The sequence below is a fragment of the Syngnathus acus genome, chromosome 11, assembly GCF_901709675.1.
Source record: "Syngnathus acus chromosome 11, fSynAcu1.2, whole genome shotgun sequence".
Lineage (NCBI taxonomy): Eukaryota > Metazoa > Chordata > Actinopteri > Syngnathiformes > Syngnathidae > Syngnathus > Syngnathus acus.
The window spans coordinates 7,600,058-7,622,635 of NC_051096.1; the positions used below are offsets into that span (position 1 = coordinate 7,600,058).

Here is a 22,578-nt window from a genome sequence, read left to right on the forward strand (position 1 = left end):
AAGGGGGGAGAGAGTTCAGGATCCTGAGTATGAAGCTGTTGGTGAGTCTGGTGGTGCGGGAGCGGAGGCTCCTGTACCTCTCTCTTCCCAGAGGGCAGAAGATCAAACAAAGAGTGAGCGGGGTGACTCACATCACACACAATCGCGGTCGCCTTGCGGGTGAGACGGGAGGTGTAAATGCCCTTCAGGGAGGGGAGTGAAGCACCAATAATCTTACCAGCCGTGTTCACTATGCGCTGCAGGGCCTTCATGTTGTATTCAGTGCAGCGATACAACTGGAGAGGACGCTCTCAATGGTGCCACGGTAGAATGTAGTCATGACGGCCGGAGGAGCACTTGTACTTCCTGCGGAAACTCAGGCGGCGCTGAGCGTTCTTCGCCAGTGATGCGAAGTTGGTGGACCAGGAGAGATCCTCACTGATGTGCACCCCCAGGAACCTGGTGCTGCTCACTCTCTCCACCACAGCACCGTCGATGGGTTACATTTAAATGTGCCATGAATGACTCTTACCATTTGTTTGCGCTTCACACCACTAATTATTACATATATGTCGATTATTTTGATCATAATCTGTCATCTTCCATGTTTTTCAACCAGCTTTCTTTTGTACACTACACAGTGACAGCGTTGAAGTTGAAACCATGGCCTTTATTTTACAACCAAAGACAAAAATAGCATCATTGAAAATTAACAAGATAAACTCCAAGAAAATCAATTTGTTCCTTCATTTTTGTGTTACAAGTGCTTTTGTGGTAACCACACTTAATGACAAATAAAAATCAGAACTATACCTAACATGATACACTTTCGGCCATCTTTGTTTACAAAATAACATTATAAAAATTTACACGGTACAAACAATGTGGCGTTGGAACAAGCGAAATATGCCCACACGCATCTGCTTGCTCATTATTCACACTTGATTCCTTTTACAACAATCACCCAACTAATGCAAATACTTGCGATGCTACCTTTCTTTTGCTTGCTCTTTTGAAAGCGGCTGTGATTTATTCATTCCTTGCCACTTGCTTAAATAGCTACAATAACATTTTTACAGCATCCTTCAACCGCTTCACCTTCATTTCAATGGTTGTCAATTGTTCCAAAATGGAGCTTCCCCTCATTTGCCGCCCGCCCGCCCGCCCGCCGCTTTACATTAAAACATGCACAAACAAGCTCATAAATAATACGCGCGTTGACCGTGACACAAACAGGGGAGCGCCGGTCCACTTTTAAAACGACAGATGGACCGTTCCCAAAGGCTCATAAAAGATGCAGTGCGCCCACAACACGGTTGCGACGCCGTTTTGGTCAATTTACAGCAACCCGCAATGTTTTGGCTTTGGAACGGTGCAAGGACCCCCCCCCCCATCCCAAACACCTTGCACCACCTAGTATGGCCATAATGCATCAATGATTTCTTACACTATGTGGCATAATTTTCTGTGTATCATGCTTTATTTCCATGATTCCATTTCCAGGATGAAATTTAAAAACAAATCAATAACTTTCAATTCCACACCAACATTGACCCGCTTTCGCAATTACATTTCAATCAACTACACTGAACACACAAGACTGAGCAGCATTGAGGTCATTACCAAAAAGGTTTGTCCTGCATATGATACGGCGGGTGACAGGTAAAATTGTGGCAACTTACATATCAACCCGACCTATTCCAATCTTTACGTTTTGTTTATATATATGTTTATGGGAGGGGGTTGGATCATTCCCCCCTTTGACATCATCAGAAGACAACAGTTCTAACATAACTTATGCTTTACAAAAGAATTCATCATCGCCCTGACATTTGACCCAAACGACAACAAACTAAACAACAAATACCATACGTGGCTGTTTATTTGTCCAACGTTTTCCATTGCCAATTCAACATGGAAATAAAGCGTGATACACACATTGGCAAAGCGACTGTGTGCGCCGTGACGACGCTTTGTACATTTGTGGTTCCCACGGATTCAACCTAGGCTTTTTGGGTGCCACGTCTGTCCCGTAACGCAACGGCGCGCTCTAGTCACTGCTTGTCAAACTCTTTGACAAAGATCAAGTGGTCCTCGGGGGAGTTGCCGTGCGTCTTGCGCAGGTGCAGTTTGATAGCGTGCTTGGTCACAAAGGGCCTAACGCACCCGTCGTCGTCGTGTTCCGTGAACTCCGACTGACCGAGGGTCTTATCGTCCGTCCTGCCGACCGTCTGCTGCTCCAGGAAGTCTATGGAGAGCTTGGAGAGGTCCCGCAGGGTGAAGCCCAGGTGGGACTCCAAGTGGCGAATGTAGGAGGAAGGAGTTCTGAACTGGGAGGCGCAGTCGCCGCATAGAAACAACGGCTGCCCGGTGTCCATGTTCTTCAGGAACTTGGTGCCGCCGGTCCGCTTTAGCTGGTACTTCACATTGGCCAGCCAATGCGAGATGGTGGTCATGGAGAGACCGGTGAATTTGCAGATGCGTACCCGCTCCTGCGGGCCCAGGTCGCTGATGACAAACTTCCCCTCGGCGGTCTCGCGCAAGCTGGAGGCGAACTGTGCCTGGAGGATCAGGAGGTGCTGCGGATTCCAGTTGGACTGCCGCCCTTTCCTCCTCTGGACGGGGGACAGCTCCCCATCCTCCAAAGTCCCCCCGTCGACGTCCGACTTGTCCGACGCGGAGGACGGTGTGGTGGACTTGGGCGTCGAGCGGCCCGTCAGATTCTTCACCATGTCGGATATGTCCATTAAAGCGTTCTCGCCCAGGGGAGGGGATGATGACCGGGACGCGCTTTTGGAGACCGGCTGCGGGTTCACCGCGGTACCGTTCGCAGGTGCCGTTCCGTGGGCGCTCCTCGATTTGGTCAAATCCATGGGCTGCTCATCGTTTTGGTACTCGGCCGACAGGTCGGCCGGCTTGGTGACCGCCGACTTGCCGTTGAGCTTGTGGAGCGTGGCGAAGGGGTCGCCGAAGGGCACGATCACCTTGGCGGCTTTGCCCAAGTGGGTGTTCATGACGGACTGCAGTGCGCTGAGGGGGTTAAGGAGGGGCCGCTCTGGGGAGTGGTCGGTAATGATGCTCAGGTTGTTGCGGACGTCATCGCGTAACTTTTTAGGAGACCTTGCTTCCTCCTCCTTCATCCGCATACCCTTTCTACTCTCTTTACTTCTCCAATGAATTCTGTCGGTCTTATCTGAATTGGGCGAAACACGTTTATCCTTCCAATTTGGCGACGGTGACTTGGCGCACCTGCCTTTCTCTTCCTTCTCACTTTTCCCCAGGCTTTTCCCAGTCACCTTCTCTACCAGTTTCTCCATGGCCTGCACGTTGTTCTTGAGGCTCGGCGACGAAGACGGGCTGCCGGGCGACGAGTCGGAGGGAAGCGCTACCTTTACGGAGCTGCTGCTGCTGAATAAAGGCTGAACCTGGGCGCAAGACGGAAGCGTCGACTTGAGGGAGCCCTGAAACTGGTAGGCGGCGTGGATGCTGGGGTAGCCGCCCCACGTCGGGGTGCCCGTCTGGGCCTTGCTTATTGCGCTCGACACCGTGTTTGCCAATGATTTCAAGATGTCCAGTCCGCCTTTAGGTGCCTCCTCCAAGTCCTCTTCTCTGAGATACTGGTAGGACTTGGCCTCTGGCTTATCTGACTTCTCAGGTGGATCTTCCTTCTCTTCTTTAATTTTTGTCTCTACTTCCAATGTCGTTTCAGTCTCTTCTTCTGCCTCACCATCCTCTCCCTCGCCTTTCTCCTCCTCGGGCGTTACCGGCCGCAAAGGGGAGTCGGGTTGCGACTTCTCGTCGGGAACCGGGAGCTTGCAAGTCGTCGGAGGCAAGGGGATGGACTGAAATTTCTCCTCGCTAGAGGGATCGAAAACCAGTTGCTTCCCCTTTTTTGACGCCGAGTTGGTGACTTTGAGAAAGTGACCCGTGACCATCATGTGCGCCGTCAGTTGCTGCAAGGTGTCATGGGAACTGCCGCACTCCATGCATTTGAGGATTTGCGCCTTGCGGGCCTCGAATTGCCACGTGTAGCTGGCGCCGTTCTGGTAACCGTAGCGGTTGTTGGGCGTGACGTAAGGATTGCTCAGCCTCTGCTCTTTGGCCGTCTCTCCCAGCGGGACGCCGGAGGACGCAGAGTCGGGCGAGCCGGGCGACATTAACTCGTGAAAGGCTCTTTTTTTGGTGGGCGGGACCAGCTTGGAGGCCAGAGCCGGCATGGGTTCTTTCAGAGGCACTTTCTGATAGTGTTTTGTTTTGATCATGTGGACGCTGAGATCCTGCAAGGACTCAAAGGAGTGGCCGCAGTACATACATTTGAGAACCTTCTGGGCGTCCTCTTTGCCCTCCATTTCCAGCAGGGAGCGCTTACGAGGCTTGGACCACTTCTTGCCCCGATCGTCCTCCGTGTCTTTATTGTCGTCGCGGTAGTGGCCCGTCTCGTTCATGTGAATGGTCAGGCCCACCAAGGTGTCGTAGGCCGCGCTGCAGTCCTTGCACCTGAACTTACTGGCGCCCGTGAACACGGGTCCGTACAGCTTGTTGTTTTGCCTGTACAGCTGGACGGTGCTGAAGAGGCTCGGTTCTGGGAGAAGCTGGTAGGGCGTGTGGCGAAAGGTTTTGGCCAGAGCCGCCTGGTGCCAGTCGTAGGCTAGCCCCGAATTGACTCCCGTGCCGTCGGATGCCGTTCGTGATGCCACGGTAGTGGCGGGGGTCAGATTGGCGCTAGCGCAGGGGCCGCTCGACCGGCTCTTTGACGGGACGTTTGATCGGCCGTGGTTGTTTAGGATCCCGTTGCTCTCGTGGTGTTGTCCGCTTTTGTTGCTCTTGCCGAACGCTACCTGGTCTTTCGGTTGAGCTTTCGGCACGTCCGAAGCAATGCTCCACGAGGCGTCCGACATCAAGTTCGCGTAGACGGCTTTCATTTTGGCCAAACTGTCCCGCAAAGAGAGGCCGTTGAGCGGCTCGACGGTCTCATCCTGTTTCTCCTCCAGATTTTGCCGAGCGCCATTGACCGAGGGGGGTGTCTCCAGGTCCGCCGGGTGGTCGCTGGCCGCGCTGAGCGGCGAGGCGTAGCCGGCGTCCGGGTTTGTGCCGTTGCTGAACGGCGAGTTCTGGCAGCTGAATCGATCCCCGGCGTCCTCCTCGTCGTTGAACAAGTAGTCGGTGTCCTGTCCGTCGGGAGACAGGGCGTCATCCTGAAGGGTTTCCTCTTCATCTGCCTTGTCGGATCCAAATTCGTCCTCTGGACCGTAAGCTGGAAAGCAAAAAAACATGTTTGGTTCATTTCAAGCAAATTACTATGAAGGTTTCGAATTACAACACACAGACCGGGTATTGTCAAAATCATGCAAACAAGGGATTGTATGTTCATCTTGACATTTTCAGCCAAAATAAAAATAAATCCTTTCCGTTTGGCGTATTTCTGTCGCTTTAGAGAGCCGCGGCAGCTGGATGGATGGTCACCTGGCCTTCAATCTGACACCTGTGACTCAACAATTGGGACACATGGCCATTACGCCAGCTGAAGCAAAATAAGTCATCCTTACGTAGCTACAACGGACCTTTGACTTTATTGAGACATTTTCTAAACTGTTTTGGAATGACACCGTGGCCGTTCCAACTCCGCAGTCAAATGGGAAGAAAATTACAGAGTGGTCAGAATTACCGTAAATGTTTACAATAATACTTCTAGATCCTAAAAAAAAAAAATCACATGAAGATTATATTTGTGCGCCGGGAACACAAGTGGTTATTCCATATTCTTAAAAAAGGTAAGAACAAATTGATGAAGCGTTACTGCACCACTACTAGGCAAGGGAAAAAGCTGCATCGAATGATGGATGAACTACTAAACATAACATCCAACATACCACAACATCTAAAGTAGCGGCTCACGTGGGAAAACTGACACAATCCTTCAATTGGACTGGACGTGCGCACACGATTTGGCCTTCCCAGTAACGGAGATGGTGCGAGAACGGGAGAGCGTGCCAGTTCGGGGCACCTCGCCAAGACGTGGTTGGCGGGGAGGAGTGGACTTGGCTACGGCGGTGGAAGTCTTCCCAGCGTGGGGCGAGGGAAAAGCGCCAGCGGACATGACAGCCCGGTCGCGCTTTGAAAGACGCTTGACTCAAAATGAGGCGACATTGTAAAGAAACTCAATATTTCCAGGAGGGGTTTGGGGCCGAGTGTGGGGGGGTGGGGGGGGGGGGGGTGTCGAGTATAAAAAAATCTAATGCTAGCCCCCTATCCCTTCGCCTTCCCTCCCCCAAATCCATCTCGGGTAAGATGCTTGTCTGAGGTGCCAGAATGAGTCTCCAGCGAGGAGGCAGATGTGCTGTCAGCTTCAAACAGCATGTTGCACTCCATCCCATAATAGGAGTGGACATAATACCTGATGTGTGTGAGGTGCCAGTCACAGCTGCCTGGGAAAAGCTGCAGCTTCAACTGTTGCAAGCACCCCCTCCTCTTTTCTCTTTCTGCGTCTTTTGGAGGCATAAAGACTCAACACGCATCCCTTTTTGTCTTACAACCAACTATTCTAATTACACTCGGCTCGGGCCGTTCACCAAATTCGGCCTATTGTAAATGCTCTGGTCTAAGCGTAGAAATCTAAACGTGGCCGAGGTGGTGGGTTCAAGTTTAAGACAAAAGCTTGGATGACAGCGCAACAAACAAAGTGGGGGGGAAAAAGCCAAAGTGCGTGAAGGTTTGTGGGAGCGGCACGCAACGGCTAAAAGCCCAAACAACCACTTCTCCACCATCTGTGTACGACACAGGGAAAAAAACACTGCGAGTGCCACCTCCGGCTAATAAGGCAATCAGAGATGAGGAAAGATGCTGACGCGGCTGCTTTCGGGCGGAACAAAAGACGGCGAGGGAGGAGGGCCGAGGGGGGGATTAAAATGGAGGTGTCTGTTGTGGTTGTCAGTCAAAAATGTACAAAGCCCACTCGGGGAGAGGATGTGGGAACCCAGTGAAACAACTACAACACACTCGCAAATGCAGGACAGTTTTATCTTGGGTGCCTGCTTCTTTTCCACACTGCGGCCTCTCTGCCAACCGAAGCCAATCAATTCAGCCTAGGCACAGTTTGTTGGCCACCGGTATGAAAGCGGCACATGAAGTGCGAACTACCGGACAACCTGGCACACATTGACAGACTGCGAGAATATTTTGGGGCGTGGCCCAAAAAAATCCCCACGTCTTGGCATCTTCATCTATTATCTGACACTGCATCGTTTGGATTGACATCCACTAGTGTGCAGGAGCAGGAACTATACAAGTGAGAATAAACACTGGGCTAACCGATGCTAAACAACATTACAACAAATGTACTCAGACAAAGGCTACAAAAGGTGTGTGTGTGTGTGTGTGTGTGTGTAAGAGGCTATGCCATCTGTGTGTGTTTGGAGTGGAGCCTGTCACTGTTGCTGTGTACAGTCCAGGATTTCCTGCTGCAGACAGGTGACACCACAGTGGGACACCACAACACCCCCTCACCACAAAGAACAACATACCTCCCCCAGGGCAGGGAAATGTGTGAGGTCCTCTAAAACATTAGCTCCTACACACACATACACTGACATGCTACATTAGCAAAGGGCATACACACGCGTGCAAGTTTAGGTATTTGGACAATGGCTGCGCTCGTCTGAGTAGCGGACTACATTTTGGCTCACGTACTTGGCATGTAAAATGGCCGTCATTTAAATCTTACATTAACGGGAATGGATGGAAAAAAGTCAACGACACGCAATTAATTGACCGGAAAGTCTCTTATGAGGTATGCTACACAGAGGGTTGTCCAAGTGCTTTTGCACACAAATGCATGTGTGAACAATCTTCCCCAAATGACCCAGTTACTTCTGCTTGTCCAAAGTGCTTTATTACCCAATAAAGTAGCACTTGTCATACGTCAGCCATCTTGTGTCACGCCGTCCAAAACAATCAAGCTCCCCTACGTGCGCACATACAAACGCATTTTCCCCTGTAACGCATCTTCATTTATTCACGTCGTCTCCACCGAGAGGCCAATCCCATCTCTCATTTGCAGCGCTAATGTCCAATTCCGCCAGCTTTCACCCCCGCTGATTTACCCGCCGCGTTCCAGCCTAAGCCCGCCCCCCCCTCGCACCGTTTAGCGAGCCCCTTCCGCGACGGCCGTCCCGTTTCGCTTTGTCACCGGGCCCTCCATTGGCTGCCACTCACCTCTGATGGCTTTGGACAAGCCTGATCAGTGTGTGTCACTGACCTGCGAGGAGGTAAGAGGCTGTAAATAAAATGACATTATTACTTCCCACATCTTTTAAGTCCGCCTTCACCGTACCGCCATGTTGGAGAAAAGGGCGCGGGCCAAAACTGTTGATACATTTTTGACATTATCGACCAATCGCGCACAACGCTGGCTTCTCTACACTGGCTTCTCTACACTGCCCGACGAGCGTTTGTTTTGAGATTAAACAACGGCCGTTAGCTCGTGGCACGTGCAACCCCCCCGGCTCCATGTGTACACACGCAAAGACACACACACACACACACACAGTGGAGGGTTGGAACAACAACTGCGCTCTTGTGCTGCGCAGGCATTCCAAACCATCTGGTTTGTTTTTGGAGGCAAAGTGCACATAAAGCGTTACTAATGCTAATTACAAATGTTGCCACTGTGAGACATTGGCTCAGCTGACTCCATGTAGGTCAAGCAACACTTCAATATATTCCGTCGCTTATTTATCACTCAGGCGTGCTTAAATGCTGCTAAGGCGCACCGGAATGGACGAGGAATTGCATTTGGGGAGTCCATATTTGACTCCAATACACTCCAGTTAATCACAGGTATTACGACTGAAGGTTACGAATGAAATGGTGATGTTTCTTATCCCCCCACACACACGCACACACTCTCCACCACACCGCACACACAGTTTGAGTTCACCTGCGCTGCCCCGGACCATCTTCCCGTCTTGCGGCCGACTAAACAACATCTGCTCCCATCGCCTAGCGACAAGCCGCTTGACAGATGACCCCCAAAAGATGGATAATTACCATAAATCACCGACGCCGGCGTGGACAATAGAGAGCGGAAAAGCATTGACCGACTAGTTTTCAAGTTTTTCCGCGCTGGGGAAAACCGCTCAGCGACTATTGAAAACAATAGAATCTGTGAAAAAATGCCAGCGTGTCCCTGGACTATGAATAGAGGCGTTCAAATGGAGCTTTTCGACTCCAGGGACCCAAAGTGGCGACGGAGGAAACAATGTTACGCTCCGAGGAAGGATGACTGGCACACTACTTTGAATACAAACCAACACACTAATCTGCAAGATATATCTTTTGATTATTAAGACACATAGTATCTAATAAATAGCAATTAGCTACTTCTATAACAATTTAGATGCGATGGCGTACAGCCAAAACCGTTTGGGTCACGTCAGGTCACAAACTTTCCTCTTTATTTGCATCGACATTGAAATCAAGACATTGAATAAGTGTTCAAATGCAAGTATGACGCAACTTTTTCTTTTCAGGGATAGTTAAAAAATAAGAGGAAATAAAAAGGAAAAGAAGGAACATGAATAGCCATAAAAGTGACTTCAGGGAAATTAATTAGAACCACAAAAAGCCTCCGGGTGGAAGTCTGCTCGGGACGACCGAGACGTCCCAAAATATTTGAGCGCTTTCAACCGCATGTGTCACCGGGGAAATTCCGCCAATTGTGCACCGTGAAAGCTATTATCCTTTCTGCTTGGCCAACTTCGTTTTTTTTCTTCTCTCTAACCCAGTGACAAAGTGTCAGTGACGGCCGATGTTCCATTAGCCAAAGTTTTCGCTGTTGACGTTTCGACATTAGTGTAGGAGATTGAAGCGGGAGGCATCTATCGCATATATCCACATTTTGGCCTCACATTTACATGTGCAAGAACTAAAGGTAGAGCAAGTTTCATCCAAAAATAAATAAATAAACGGGGACTCAGGCTTAATTGATGCAGTGGTGAGCTTGTCATGTCCAGCTAATTGGTCTGTATGCGACTATGAATGTATGCCTTGGCTGTGTGTGCGCGCGTGTGTACGTGTACGCGCACGTTGGCTCAAAGCAGCCTCCCAGCCGGAGCGAGGCAGGAAGAGAGGAAGCCATCCTTCAACGGAGCACAATATCCGACCGCGGACAGACAACCAACGGCTGCGCGGGTGTGGAAAGCGCCATAAAAAAAGAGCCGGCCCTCCCCGCCCAAAGTGACCTCTATCTCCCAAAAAATACACACGAACACATTAACATGCACAAACACACACAAATGGCTACATATGTGCAGGAATGCGACAGGGGGAGGAGCTCTGAGCGGGTGAAGCTATGAGGTAGTGCACTACATGACACATCAGTACGTGTTGCGCGCACGTATACTGTGCGCAATTGCGCATGCATGCGTGTGTGTGTGTGTGTATTGGGAGGTCAGGTGTGCGCCCAGGGAGTGTGCGTCACGCGGCGTGGGAGGGAGACTGATGTGTGTCAGCGCGCATCTGCGGGCCCGGCGAATAAATTAGGCTTATGAAGACAAATGAACGGGCGCTTGAAAGAGGAGACGACGGGGAGGGTGGGGGTTAGGGGGGGAGGGTCGACCGGCGGGGTGAGATCACAGAAGAGGACGTGATGAAGGAGGGAGAGAGGCGTATGGCGGCGCGACTGTGGCGGCGTGCATGCTAAGAGTGCTGAACTGGGCTTGGAGAGTCACAAAGCACAACTCACTCATATACAGCAAAGCCTTGAACAAAGCCACACACACTCAAAGTCATAGTCAGATATCGTGTGCGTCCTGAGGAGGGTGACCCCGAGTGGACAGAAATGATACCTGCAACTCTCGTGGACATTTAGCAATTACTAAGTCTGCGAACAGTAATTGGTTATCCCAACGCTTTTAGCAAAATGGCTATAAAGCTTTGGAAGAATCAATCAAAAAAAAACTTGAAGCAAGAACGTCTGACTCCTTTATGGAGAACCTTTGCATTGCTTCGCTCAAATTGATATATGATGGTCTCCCTGTTCTTGCCAGAAAGGGAGTGAGAATCGCCTCTAAGGAACACTTCACAACTAGGTAAGTTCCAATGTGTTCAAAGCATTGTCAAGAATTTTTTTCTAGTTCTCTGATTATTGTGCATGTGGCTCTAACCCTATATATATTTGTTTTTCTTGAGCCATCATGAGACATGAGTTCATGGGCTTTGGCCATGCATCCCATGAAAGACTGCTGTGGATGCGGGGACTCTGTCTGAGACCCCCGCCCGGCCCGGCCCGGCCCGGCGCCCCCTCGTTTGATAAATGACACGTGTCATTCTGTCAGCCCCTGCCATCCGGGCCGGGAGGCCCCACGCTGATGTATGGCTGGCCCGGCTTAAAGGAAATGGCCGTGTTTTGGCAGCGGCCAGCAAAAACATGGCCTCTGTATAAGGCTACGTGTCTTACAGTGTGTATCGGCGTGTGTGTGCTTATTAGCGACGGCGTACGAGCATGTGCGCGCTCTGAAAGCTGTCAAGCGGACGGGCAGAGGGAGACAAATCATCGTCATGGCCGCCCCAGCTGTTCCCCAAATTTGGTGCGAGGAGGAGAGCGAGGAGGAGGTGGTGGTGGAGGACAGAGGGAGAAAAAAAAAAAAAAGAAAAAGAATCAGGCCGTTTGAGTTCTAAACGGCTGACGCTTCCCAGAAACGGCGAGGACAAAGTGGAGCTGACACGCACACATGCACACGCACAAGCTCGGCATGGGAAGCAAGCCAATCCCAGAAGGAAGTGTTTTCTCCGCACGCAAACATGCATCAAACAACATCATGCCAGTCCCACGTCAGGTCCTAAGCAACTTTAAACCAGGCCACTGGGGTGCCACCTGCAGCTCCAAATGATTTCAAATAAATGAAAAGCGTTAACCTCAAATCCCAAACCGATACGTATGACGACTGGGTGGCTTTTGGATACGACCCCCTACTGGCCTGGCATGCAAATGACACATTTCCAGCCTTTTCTACCACAGGGCTTGTTTTGACAGCGTCTGTATGCAAAACCTCTCCCAAAACGTCAAACTAGAAGTCATTTCTCAAGCGGGACGTCTCGTGTAAACCACGGCCGTCCCCGTCCAGACACTTTTAACAACAACAACGACAGAGCCCCACCTGGACGTTGTGAACTCTGAGTGACCCCCTTTGGTCGGGCTGAGTTCCCTCCTACTAAACTCCTCTCATAGCGTCCTCTCTCCCACGGCGGGGAGAGGGAGGGGGGGAGACTGGCGGGCAGGGGAGGAGAAAAAAACAGCGTCATTAGGCTGTGAGTGATGAGTGGCAGCCATGGGTGACATCCTCCCCTCTCTTTTTCTTTCTCCGCTCTCGACGTCCAAATGCTTTCACCCCCCGGCCCCCCGCCCCTGCCATCCTCATTTTCCTTGATACTTTTCTCCCACTTGCTTTATTTCACCGATGGCTCAACTCATTTTTCTTTCACTTCTTTCTGTCGCTTGGCCTCCCCTTTTTCCACTGTCACCCCCTCCTCCGCTCATTCTTTCTTGTCTGCTGTCACTCTACCCCCTTTTCTTTCTTCCTTCCCTTGTCCTGCCGGTGCTTCTTCGTCTAGGGCGTCGGAGACATAAAAGATGCCCCAAATTATAAAACCCACTCCGATTACAGTTAAGCTTCTCTCCATATCACTTTAAGAAAAACAAAACTACGCTATACTAGTAGCCAAGTAGTGCACGCCATTTTAAATGATTATTCGACAATTCTTAACAATCCTTAACACTCAATGAATGGACAAATCTTGCAAACATCAAATTATGTTTTGACAGTATCGGGTTAAATCATCAAAGTTCCAACGCTACTTCTACTTGGACTATTCCCGATATCTTTGCACGACTGTACTTCCAACGCATGTTTACCAGATGATGTCCCCTAAATAAACTCGGGATAATTGCTAGAATGGAAGCGCAAATGATGCCGTGAATCAGCCAGATCCAATTCTTGCTAATTAGCGAGTCATCTCAAAGTGACTCCTTTAAGATGACTTACACTAAATGAGCAAAAGCATTGTTATGTTAATTACGTCACTGTCATTATACCATCTACTTGTTTCTTAAGCTATCTTTTTTTTTTTTTGGTCCAGCCAGATCCAACAAACGATACAGTAGTATCTTCCCTAAATGGGATACAAAGGTAAAGAAATGTCCCGCTGTTTGTTCGCTCAGACGACTTAACGCTACAGAGCCGGGCTTAGGACCCCCTGCCTGTACCCTGTAGGAAGTCTGAGACAAAGATTTGAACTTTTTGGAAGGGCTGGGGGGCTGGGGGCACCTTTTCGTCAAACAGACAAGGGATCTCAAGGTTCTAACGGCCCCGCACCCCATCAATGCGGTGAAGCAGGAGACTACAAAGCCACGACTTTGCCGTAACCTCCAGCAAACAGCGATCAATGGCTTCCCTTTGACGACGAGCGCCGCCAACAGAAATATGCTTTGATTCCCTCGGCGAGCGACATGTTTTATTGCCTGGCACGAAGGAAATGGCCTCTCGGAAAATATGTGACAGTCATGAGTTTTTGACTTCAGAAGCGGCGCCTGCCTGTGATTTTTCCCACTTGTTTACTTTGAGGAATTAAACTCCAATACAGAGGGATGTAAACACTAAACTAATCTAACAAGAATCACACTGATTAATGACACGATATAATAAAAACAATATTTTCTTTTTCGGTTCCTTTACGCTTACAACAATGGAGATATGAATTACAGGCAGAGTTTGACTGTTTTGTTTCATAACTATTTTTTTCCTTGTGTTTTAATGTGTAACAATCAAATTAGCCAAAAAACAAGGACCACATTGGTTAGTTCGATTATTTTAAAGGTGCCAATATTAATCGGCCGTTAATTGTAGTCGCACGTGAAAAGTAACAATTATCTTGAGGAGACCCACTCACATGTTTGTACATTTACATATACTATCAACGCAATTATTATTAAGATAACAGATCCGGATGGAATTCCCCAGGCGACGTCAGGCGTGAAACGAGTCTTCCCGAAGATATTCCATTGATTGTTCTTGTGTTACTTTGTTCAACAAATTAAATGCAATCAATAAAGTTTTTCAATTAGAGTAGAGATGTTGCTACTGGTTAAGATGGTCATTCATTATTCCACGAATACATTAACGGACTAATCTATCTGTTCTAAACATTCACGCTCAATAGCTAGCAAAGATTGCAATACAGTGTGTGTTACCATTATGGACGACTTTCTTTTCTTTGAACAAAACACTGCAGCAAGACAAGTGAGCATCCTGTCAAAGTGATGACTTGTACAAGCAGCTGAGAGACCGCAGCGGTGCCTGATGGGAAGCCAATGGGCGTCCCGGGCCGGTCGCTTTACAGGAGGAGGAGGCGGCTGCGGCGGCGCCTCGCTTCAACCAGACGATCTCATTCTTTCAGTCACTGACGCTAAATTGTGACCGGAATGTCAGGACAGAAATCAGCTGGGAAATTGAAGGTTTCATTCCGCAGACAAATTAGCATTTTCTGTTTTTTCCTTACAGGGGCGGACATGTCCCGCTGACATGTCTTGATCTGATTCGGTGATAGCACACTCATCAACGTCGTCACTCTATGTCCTTCTAATGTTAGGTGTGGATTTATAGTACTTAGTCTTAATTGTGAACGATTTTAAAAAGTGCAAAGTACTGAGTAAATAACAATCATGATTAGAAACGACATACACAACTAATTGAATTACACGAACACGCTGGCTAACGATTACCATAGCGGATCCGCGTGGCTACTGCCGCCGGGTGCAAACGACTCAGACAAGGGTAACGTTTTTCTCCGAAAAGGCACCTCACAAGGTGAGAGAAGACATCAGGCACCTCTGCGGTACCACTTCTTAATTGACGCCTGTCCTAGCCACGGCGGCAGTCACAGCTGCGAGCGCTGTTCGTCTGTCACTTTCGATAGCTATCATTCAACCGTCGCCAGTGCAGTCGTGTAGCATCTAGTAAGTCCTGTGGGTCGGGAAAAAGGCCATTTTGCAACAGGACGCTATACGTTGTCATTATAATTCATGGATTCTGCACTTGGAACTTAAGGAAAACAACAAGAAATGCAGGAAAAAATAATCATAAATCCAGCTATGAAACTAAGTGCAAACAAATCAGGCGGCAATAAAACGAATGCCAGCGCCAATCGCACGAGGACACGCATTGAAATGTAACACAAAGTGGACAACAATCGTAAAAACGCCAAGGTGTGAAAGCGCTGCGAGCAAAGCCGCTGTCATGACAATCCCATAAAATCTTGCCTAAATCACGACTCATCACTTTTCTCCCGCGTTTCCTTCCCTTTTGTCCCACGCTCCGACAACTAAAAATGTGCCGTGATCTCACGCGACTTTGTCTCTGAACTCGGTTCTGATGTTTTTTTCATGTCTTTAAACCGCAAATTAGCATCAAACGCTATGCTGATTAGTGACGACGTCCTACCTGCAGGGTATATTTATGCCTCAAAGTTTTGCTTGTTAAAAAAAAAAAAAAATAGGCCCAAAAAGTGACCTTGCTTCCCTGTCAAGGAATCTTTTGTTACATTGGAGTGGAAAGCCAGGCTTTCCTGTTTCCCCCTCAAGCTCATTAAAGTAGCGGATAGGTTTACCTCGCCGCGGCGGGCCTGAATGCCTTTACGTCGTCGCCTGGTCGACCGGCCAAATTTCTGCAATATTTGACTTGTCTTACTCGTCTACCGTCATGCGTCACCGTGACCTCCGCCGGGGAGACGCCGTTCCTGATACAAGACAAATAAGCATCCCTCACAAACGAGTAGTAACTGTGTACAAATAAAGGCCTCCCCCATCTGCAAGCGAGTAAATAAACACCCCTGGCCACTATTTGAAGACATTATCCAACGTCAATGTCACCCCTTAATGATACTTTGCATACGCTTCCTTATCAGTGGATCCGACAAACTCGGCGATGCGTTGACAATCGCACGCATGCGCACGCCGCGTTCTGGTGTGTATTTGAAAAATTGCCTCCCGCGGCGGCACGCTTTATCAGATGGCGTCCAGATAGGAGCATCGGTGAGGTGCTAATAGCGCCATGCTCGCCGCCTTCCTTGGCTGACAGCTGTCGGGTGCCGCGCCGGCTAACGACAACAACAAATTCGGCTTCCCTTGCTGCACCATCATTTTAACATTGGGCAACTTCAAAACATGATATCTTGTAATTTTGTGAGCAGCATTCGGGAACCACGAGGCGTCGCCATCCCAGAGTGCAATGGGACTGTTGCTCGTCCTCAGTTTTTTTTTCCCTGCTTCTTCTTCCCCCCACGGGACTGTAACGCAATCTGTGTCATTGTGTAATTACTCTGCCACCTTGAGTGATTAGTTGACACGTTCATTACAAAGAGTGGAGCGCTTTGATTTAAGATTTTGTGGCTGGCAAACGCAAGAGTCGGGATGCCTTTTTTGACTTTGAGCAAAAACGGGGCGGCGCCTGATACGGACAAATATAGTAACCTCTACTTTTAATATGGCACTTTGCTAGCAATCTCTCTAAACTCGTACATTTTTGGCTCAGGATGCTTGGTCACACTAAAAGGCCTGCTGTTGCCTTCCTGTTCGAAACTGGAACGTATCCTAAAAACCGCTCGACATAGCCGCGTTGATTTTAATCAGCCATCTTCCGCACGTAAACGACGACAAATGACTGCAGCAAAAAAAGAGAAACTTTAAAAAAAAGAAAACTAACTGTGCTGCTCCGCCAAAACTAACAGATGCACTAATGTGGTTCCAGATGAGAGAACACTGATGTATTGTCAGCGGCCATAAAGGAGATACGTCTGAGTGCCATTACAGGGAGTAAAAGCATCCCTGCCACTGATGCAACCGAGCCTATTGGAAGCAGCACACACACACACACACACACACACACACACACACACACACACATACGGAGCCACTGAAATCCGCTCTTTTCTTCGCGGGAGCCAAGCCTGCTTTTGTTTTATTCCTCAGGGTACAAATCTGGTGAGATTTGCCCGGGGATGTAAACACGCTCCCAGGGAGGGACGGTGGCGGCGGCGGCATGGTAAGCTTAGATGCGCCGGATGCGTGTCGGCCACTCGGTGGACCGGAAAACCTCCCGTGACATAGATGAGCGCGGTGTGTTATCAGTTTGTTTTTTCACAATCCAAGATATGACATAAAATTAAGGTCTGACTAAGGATACAATTTTTATCAATATTTCCTTAATCTGGATCAAAACCGGATCGAATCTGGTTTGCGCACAATGCAAATGTGACGTCATTGACATTTTCTAAGGAACGCCAGAGACATAAAGTGGCGCACAAACAAATGAAGTGAAACCATACGCTCCTTGACGGAAGTAAGCGCCGGCGATCAACGGGGCACCAAACGCCCTTCTTTTGCGGCCTGCTCTTCAAACGGCGGCGCATCCGTCAACACGGCCCGCTGTCAATTAGACCTTACAGCCACGACCGCTTCAAAGTGTCCGCGTCCGCAACCTTGATTAAGTCTGCTTAACCTCACATTTCCTCACCGACGCCTGTTTAGCATTCCGTTGGCTCGGCTTTGGTCATCGCGGCGTGGACTTCAAACGACTTCCGCCGCTATTTGGGTGTCAATCACGCAGACGGGGGAGCAGGATATTTAGGGAGGCCCGAAAAGTCCCGGCGAGGAACGTCTGAGTGACTTTGAAAGGATGGAATGACTGGAGGAAATCATGATTCCATATTGCAATAGTTTTCCGACAATAACGAGCTGGCGATTACGCCATATTTAAGGCTCGTGTACGATACGTCATCATATCCGTGTTGCTATGTCCAACTTTTTTTTTTTTTTTAATGAGACTAACGCAGAGATTCACAATCGCAGACCATGTTTTATGGGAAAGACCGGGATGACAATTCCAGACAAGTCGAATTGGCGTTACTGCAGTTTTTGCTAATGTTAGCATGCTACATCCGATAGTTTCTACGACAAAACATGAAGGCAAGGAAAACCGGCTGGATCTGCTATTTCAACAACGATAAAAGTGACAAGCGTCATCATTTGGGCCGGAGTGATCAAATGTTTTGCCCCCCCTTCCCAAGTCACTGCTCTGTGCAAACGACAACACGCCATGATTTCCCGTTCGACATTGCCGCTGACGTCACAGATTTATCTGATGACGGGGCGGGCGCCGCGTGTCTGTGTGAAAGCACACAAGTGCGACGACATCTCGCCTCGTTGGGTTTTGTGTACAAGGCGAACGTCAGATCCTCTGTTGGGAATCTGCGGCGGAAATTTTGTTAGACCAATCAAAAACACAAACTGACCAATTAAAAAAAATCAAGCTCATATCTACACTAAGTATATCACAAGTTTCCCAGTACAAGTCATTAATTCACTGCAGATAAACAAAGGAAAAAGCGAACAATAGTTTTTCTTCCCAGTAAACCGGACAGGTAAGATTTGACCCGCAAACAAAAACCACCTTGGTGGAGATATTTGGTGGACTACTCTTGCATGGGAGGCTACTTTTTCATACATTTACAAATCAGGTCACGACTCCCGCTCGTCCGACACCTCCCAAACATAGAGGTCAGGTCACGGCGTTAAGAGGCTGCTTTTTTTCCCCCTGTGATCTCGCTACGCCCCAACACCCTCCAGGAGGAAAACTCCTACACCCACCCCCCATGCAAGGAGACCCCCCCCCACCCAGCCCTTTTTGGGGAATTAATCTCCTTATATTCAGTCGCAGTTTTAGAACTTTTCTTTCAATTTGTCAGGTGGGGTTCCGCCCCCCCAAATAAAAGGGGTGACCAGCTGCTTCGCGCATGCGTAGCCAACAATTTGGTTGATGTTTATCGCCAATGAATAGATGAAAGGCAGCGGCGTGACAGGCGATCAATCAAGCATCAAATCGAGGATGGCAATGCCTGAGCCAGCTGAAAATAAGACTCTTTTTGGGGGTTCTGCTTTATCTTTACACTTCAAACGTTTTCACACATGAAAAATATTTTAAAAAATAACATAAGTTGGCGAAACTTGTTTCTTAATAGCAACATTAAAATCAAGATGAAACAATCTAGACTAACGCTAAAGTTGTTCTGTTTACCATTAACATAAACTCATTAACAATTAGTTAATTATTAGTGTCACAGGTAATGACAACGGTTACTTCTCAGAATACATCAAACAGTAAAATATTAACTTTAACGTTACACCCCTACCACAATAAATATTCTTGTTCCTTGACAACCCCCCCTAAAAAAAATAATTCAATTTCCCTGACAAATACATTTTTAAATTCTAGGATTAAATAGATCACCTCTCTAGTGTGTTCGATTCACGTCGCGTCGCGTCAATCTAAGTGCGTGTCGTGGCTGAGTGTGTGTGCGCGTGTTTACCTGATGAGCGCCGCGGTGCTTGCTGCTTCCTCCTCGGCATGCTGCCGCTGCTGGACTTTTCATGCAGACCCCGAACGGCTCAACCCCCCCAAAAAAAAAAAAAAAAAAAAAAAAAAAAGCGGCTGCGAGTCCCGGGAGTCTTCGCGTAGATCCGTCCTTCGCGTTGCTTGAGTATTTCAAAATAAAAATGGAGCTTTTAACGCATTACTCGTAGAGAGTATTTCCGCAAGGGGGAAAAAAAAAAAAAAAAAACGGAGAGTGAAGGTCCGCGAAGTTGCATGAAAGCTCCGTACGGATGTGCCGGAGGTAGCTCGGGGAACTGAAGGGAGGCGGGCCCCCCTTCGTTGCAAGACCCTCTTTTGACGGGACTATTTCCTACCTTAGCGGCCCCAAAAGTACGGCAGCTGTTCATGAACTCTCGTGGGGGGCGAGGGGGGGCTTCCGTGCTGCGGGCCGTGGGAGCTTCCGTGACACTCTGTGGGAGCGAGAAGGAAAAAAAAAGAGAGAGTGACACGTTTAGTGCCTGCGCTCGCACGGCGTGTCAGTCATTGGGCGTGCGCGAGCCCGCGAGGCTCACAGGCGCGCGCGCACGCTCTCCTTGTTGGCGATTGCAAAACAAACAAAGCGCAACACAACAAGACGTGGAAGAAGCGGAAAAAGAGCAGAGCTCCTCCGCGCCGTGGATGAGGAGAATGACGGCGCTGCTCGCACTGATGGACGGACACGCGCAAGGCAGCGCAGCCGGGGCCAGCCTCTCGGCTGCTTTTTTACTCCACCCCTTCAAGGCGCGTCACCCTGACAAGACGGAGCCCACCTGTCCGTCAATCCGCCACCGTACATCAACCACCACGCACCCATTCAGACGCACGCACGCACACACACGCAAGTACATTGGGAGATCTTTTTTTTTCCCTACCCGAGGCTTGATAAAAATATATGATGCATTTGTTACTACTGAACTATATTATGCAGTAAATGGGTCATTACAAAATCAAAGGACATTTCCTGTCCCAATGAAAATCCGAATATCGATGTAACTGTAGCAAAACGTTTTCCTACATTTTAATATTTCCGAATAGCCCTCGAGTACCGCCGAAAATGACTTCTGTTTCCCCTTCATCTTGATGACCAACTTGCATATCAAATAACAGACAAAGTAGGTTTTAAATCTTTCTCCCGGTTTGTGGCTTCTGTGTAATTGTTGCACTTGTTTTTGCATGCGCATTTGAAATTGTAATTATGCTGAACATACACGCAAAAACCATTTTTAGCCAGGAAGAGAAAAAGCTACATGACTCAGCAGAAATGACATCATCAAATTAATTGCTCTTACCACAGGCTGACTTAAAACAAGTCCTTTCTTTTGAATTTTTGGATGTCATGGAGTGTGTCCCTCAAAACAACGCGACCCCGTTACTCAGACTATCTGAAAACGTCAATAATATCAAAGTATGAGGAGTAATTTTCACCGATGGTACTCAACATAGGGCACGTAGGCCGTAAAAGGCCGCAAGAACATTCAATGGAACCCAGGAACCGTGATCACGAGGCCTAAAAGTTGAACGCCCGGATGCTCGTTTTATATACATACGAATAAGCATTTGTTTAACTATATATCCCGGATGACTTCATAACGCTCCCCCACCATGGATTTCAACTCAAGTCTCAGAGTTACTTTTAAAGTTGGCGTTGGATGAGATTTTTTGTTGTTGTGGAGTAGCACAAAAGAGGTGGCAGATTAATTGGTTCCACCTTTCTTCAGTAGCTTCACGCGGAGGGGAGGGGCTCCCCCGATCCACCGCCACAAGGAGGCGGAGGATGGGGGAGGCTATGTTAGCCAGCCGTTGGCAAGCGTTAGCAAAGTGTTTATATAAGCGGGCAAACGGCGGCGGGGTTACATCGCTAATGCCTCCGCACGGGAGATGAACATTTAGGAGGATGTCTTCCGTGAGTGGGAATATTAATACGCAGCGGCCGGATGGAGAAAGTTGGTGGTGAGTGCTCGCCATGGCTACACAAGGCTCACTAAAAAGCGCGGGCGAAAAGGAAAGGACCGCCCTCGCAACACAACGCGTGTCCATCCGCGTCTGTCACTGCAGCCTGCAACGCTGATTGACGGAGAGAGGTGACGTCACTGCAAGAGGAGGTTGGGGGGGGGGGGGTGACTCCTTACTAGATTTTGTATTTTTTAACAGTGCGCCTTTTACCATTTATTTTATACCTTATGCTATTTAATGCTTATTTTTTTTACTATCATGACTTTGATGCAAGTAGCAGCTTTAATACAACATTTTTACGCTACAGCTTTTTCAAAACAATATCCTGAATTTGGCTCTTTAGTGCTTAATATTGTAGATAAATTGTTTTTGTGTGCTGGTATCAAGCGCATCTAGTTTTTTTATGACACTCGATAAAATTTAAATTTGACTGAGTTTTTAAAAGATGCTTTTGTGTGTTTTTGTGTTGTTTAAAATATGTACTGATTCATTCATTATGGTTTTAATGAGGTGCTCCGTGCAACTGAAATCCGGATTTTGAGCTGTCACGATCCAATTCGCTTGTTTACAACTCGTTACAATGTTTAAAAAAATATGAATATATTGTTTGAGAATTTTAATGAGGCACCAAATCCTGATTTTGCCTTTCAAAGATTTTTTGGGTTGCGTTTATAACAAACAATGTCTACAAATTATACACATACAAGATGTCCAACACATTTGGCACATTAGTGCATAAAATAAAGGCAAGTATGTTTCCCGCCTTTGTATTAAAATCAGGTCATCAGAAAATTAGGAACAGCTCTCATTACGATGCAGATAATTGCATTTAATGCAGGCCCTTTATTGGCTCTCATTACATGTTGTATTTCAGTGCACGTTGAGGTCGAGTTAAAAAAACATGAAATATTAAAGGCATGCTAATGTCATATATGAAAGATTTGAAGGCTGCATTGGAGGAATCTCAGTAGGGCCAGCAGGGGGGGTCATGGGGTCCCGAGAGAAAGTGTCTGCATTCCGGTGGGTTTATGTAGTGTGTGTGCGTGACCTGTTGGAGAAAAATCTTTGGTTTTACGTAATTATCAAGTTTGCATGATGGGGTAGGAGCTTACACACAAATTGCATGATGTGTCCAGCATGCGTTTTGTCCACCAATGATAGCTCAGCTGTGCTTAATGTTGTCAAC

At 48.2% G+C, this 22,578-nt stretch overlaps 1 protein-coding gene across 1 annotated transcript; it reads right to left on the reverse strand.

Moving 5' to 3' along the window:
• Positions 1–628: 628 nt before the first annotated feature.
• LOC119130536 (teashirt homolog 1-like) lies at positions 629–20,267 on the reverse strand. The gene is made up of 2 exons (XM_037264361.1): positions 19,396–20,267; positions 629–5,233 (listed from the first exon to the last, which is right to left on the reverse strand). The coding sequence occupies exons 1-2, from the start codon at positions 19,433–19,435 to the stop codon at positions 2,034–2,036; spliced, it is 3,240 nt and encodes a 1,079-aa protein (XP_037120256.1). The 5' UTR covers positions 19,436–20,267; the 3' UTR covers positions 629–2,033.
• Positions 20,268–22,578: the final 2,311 nt, after the last annotated feature.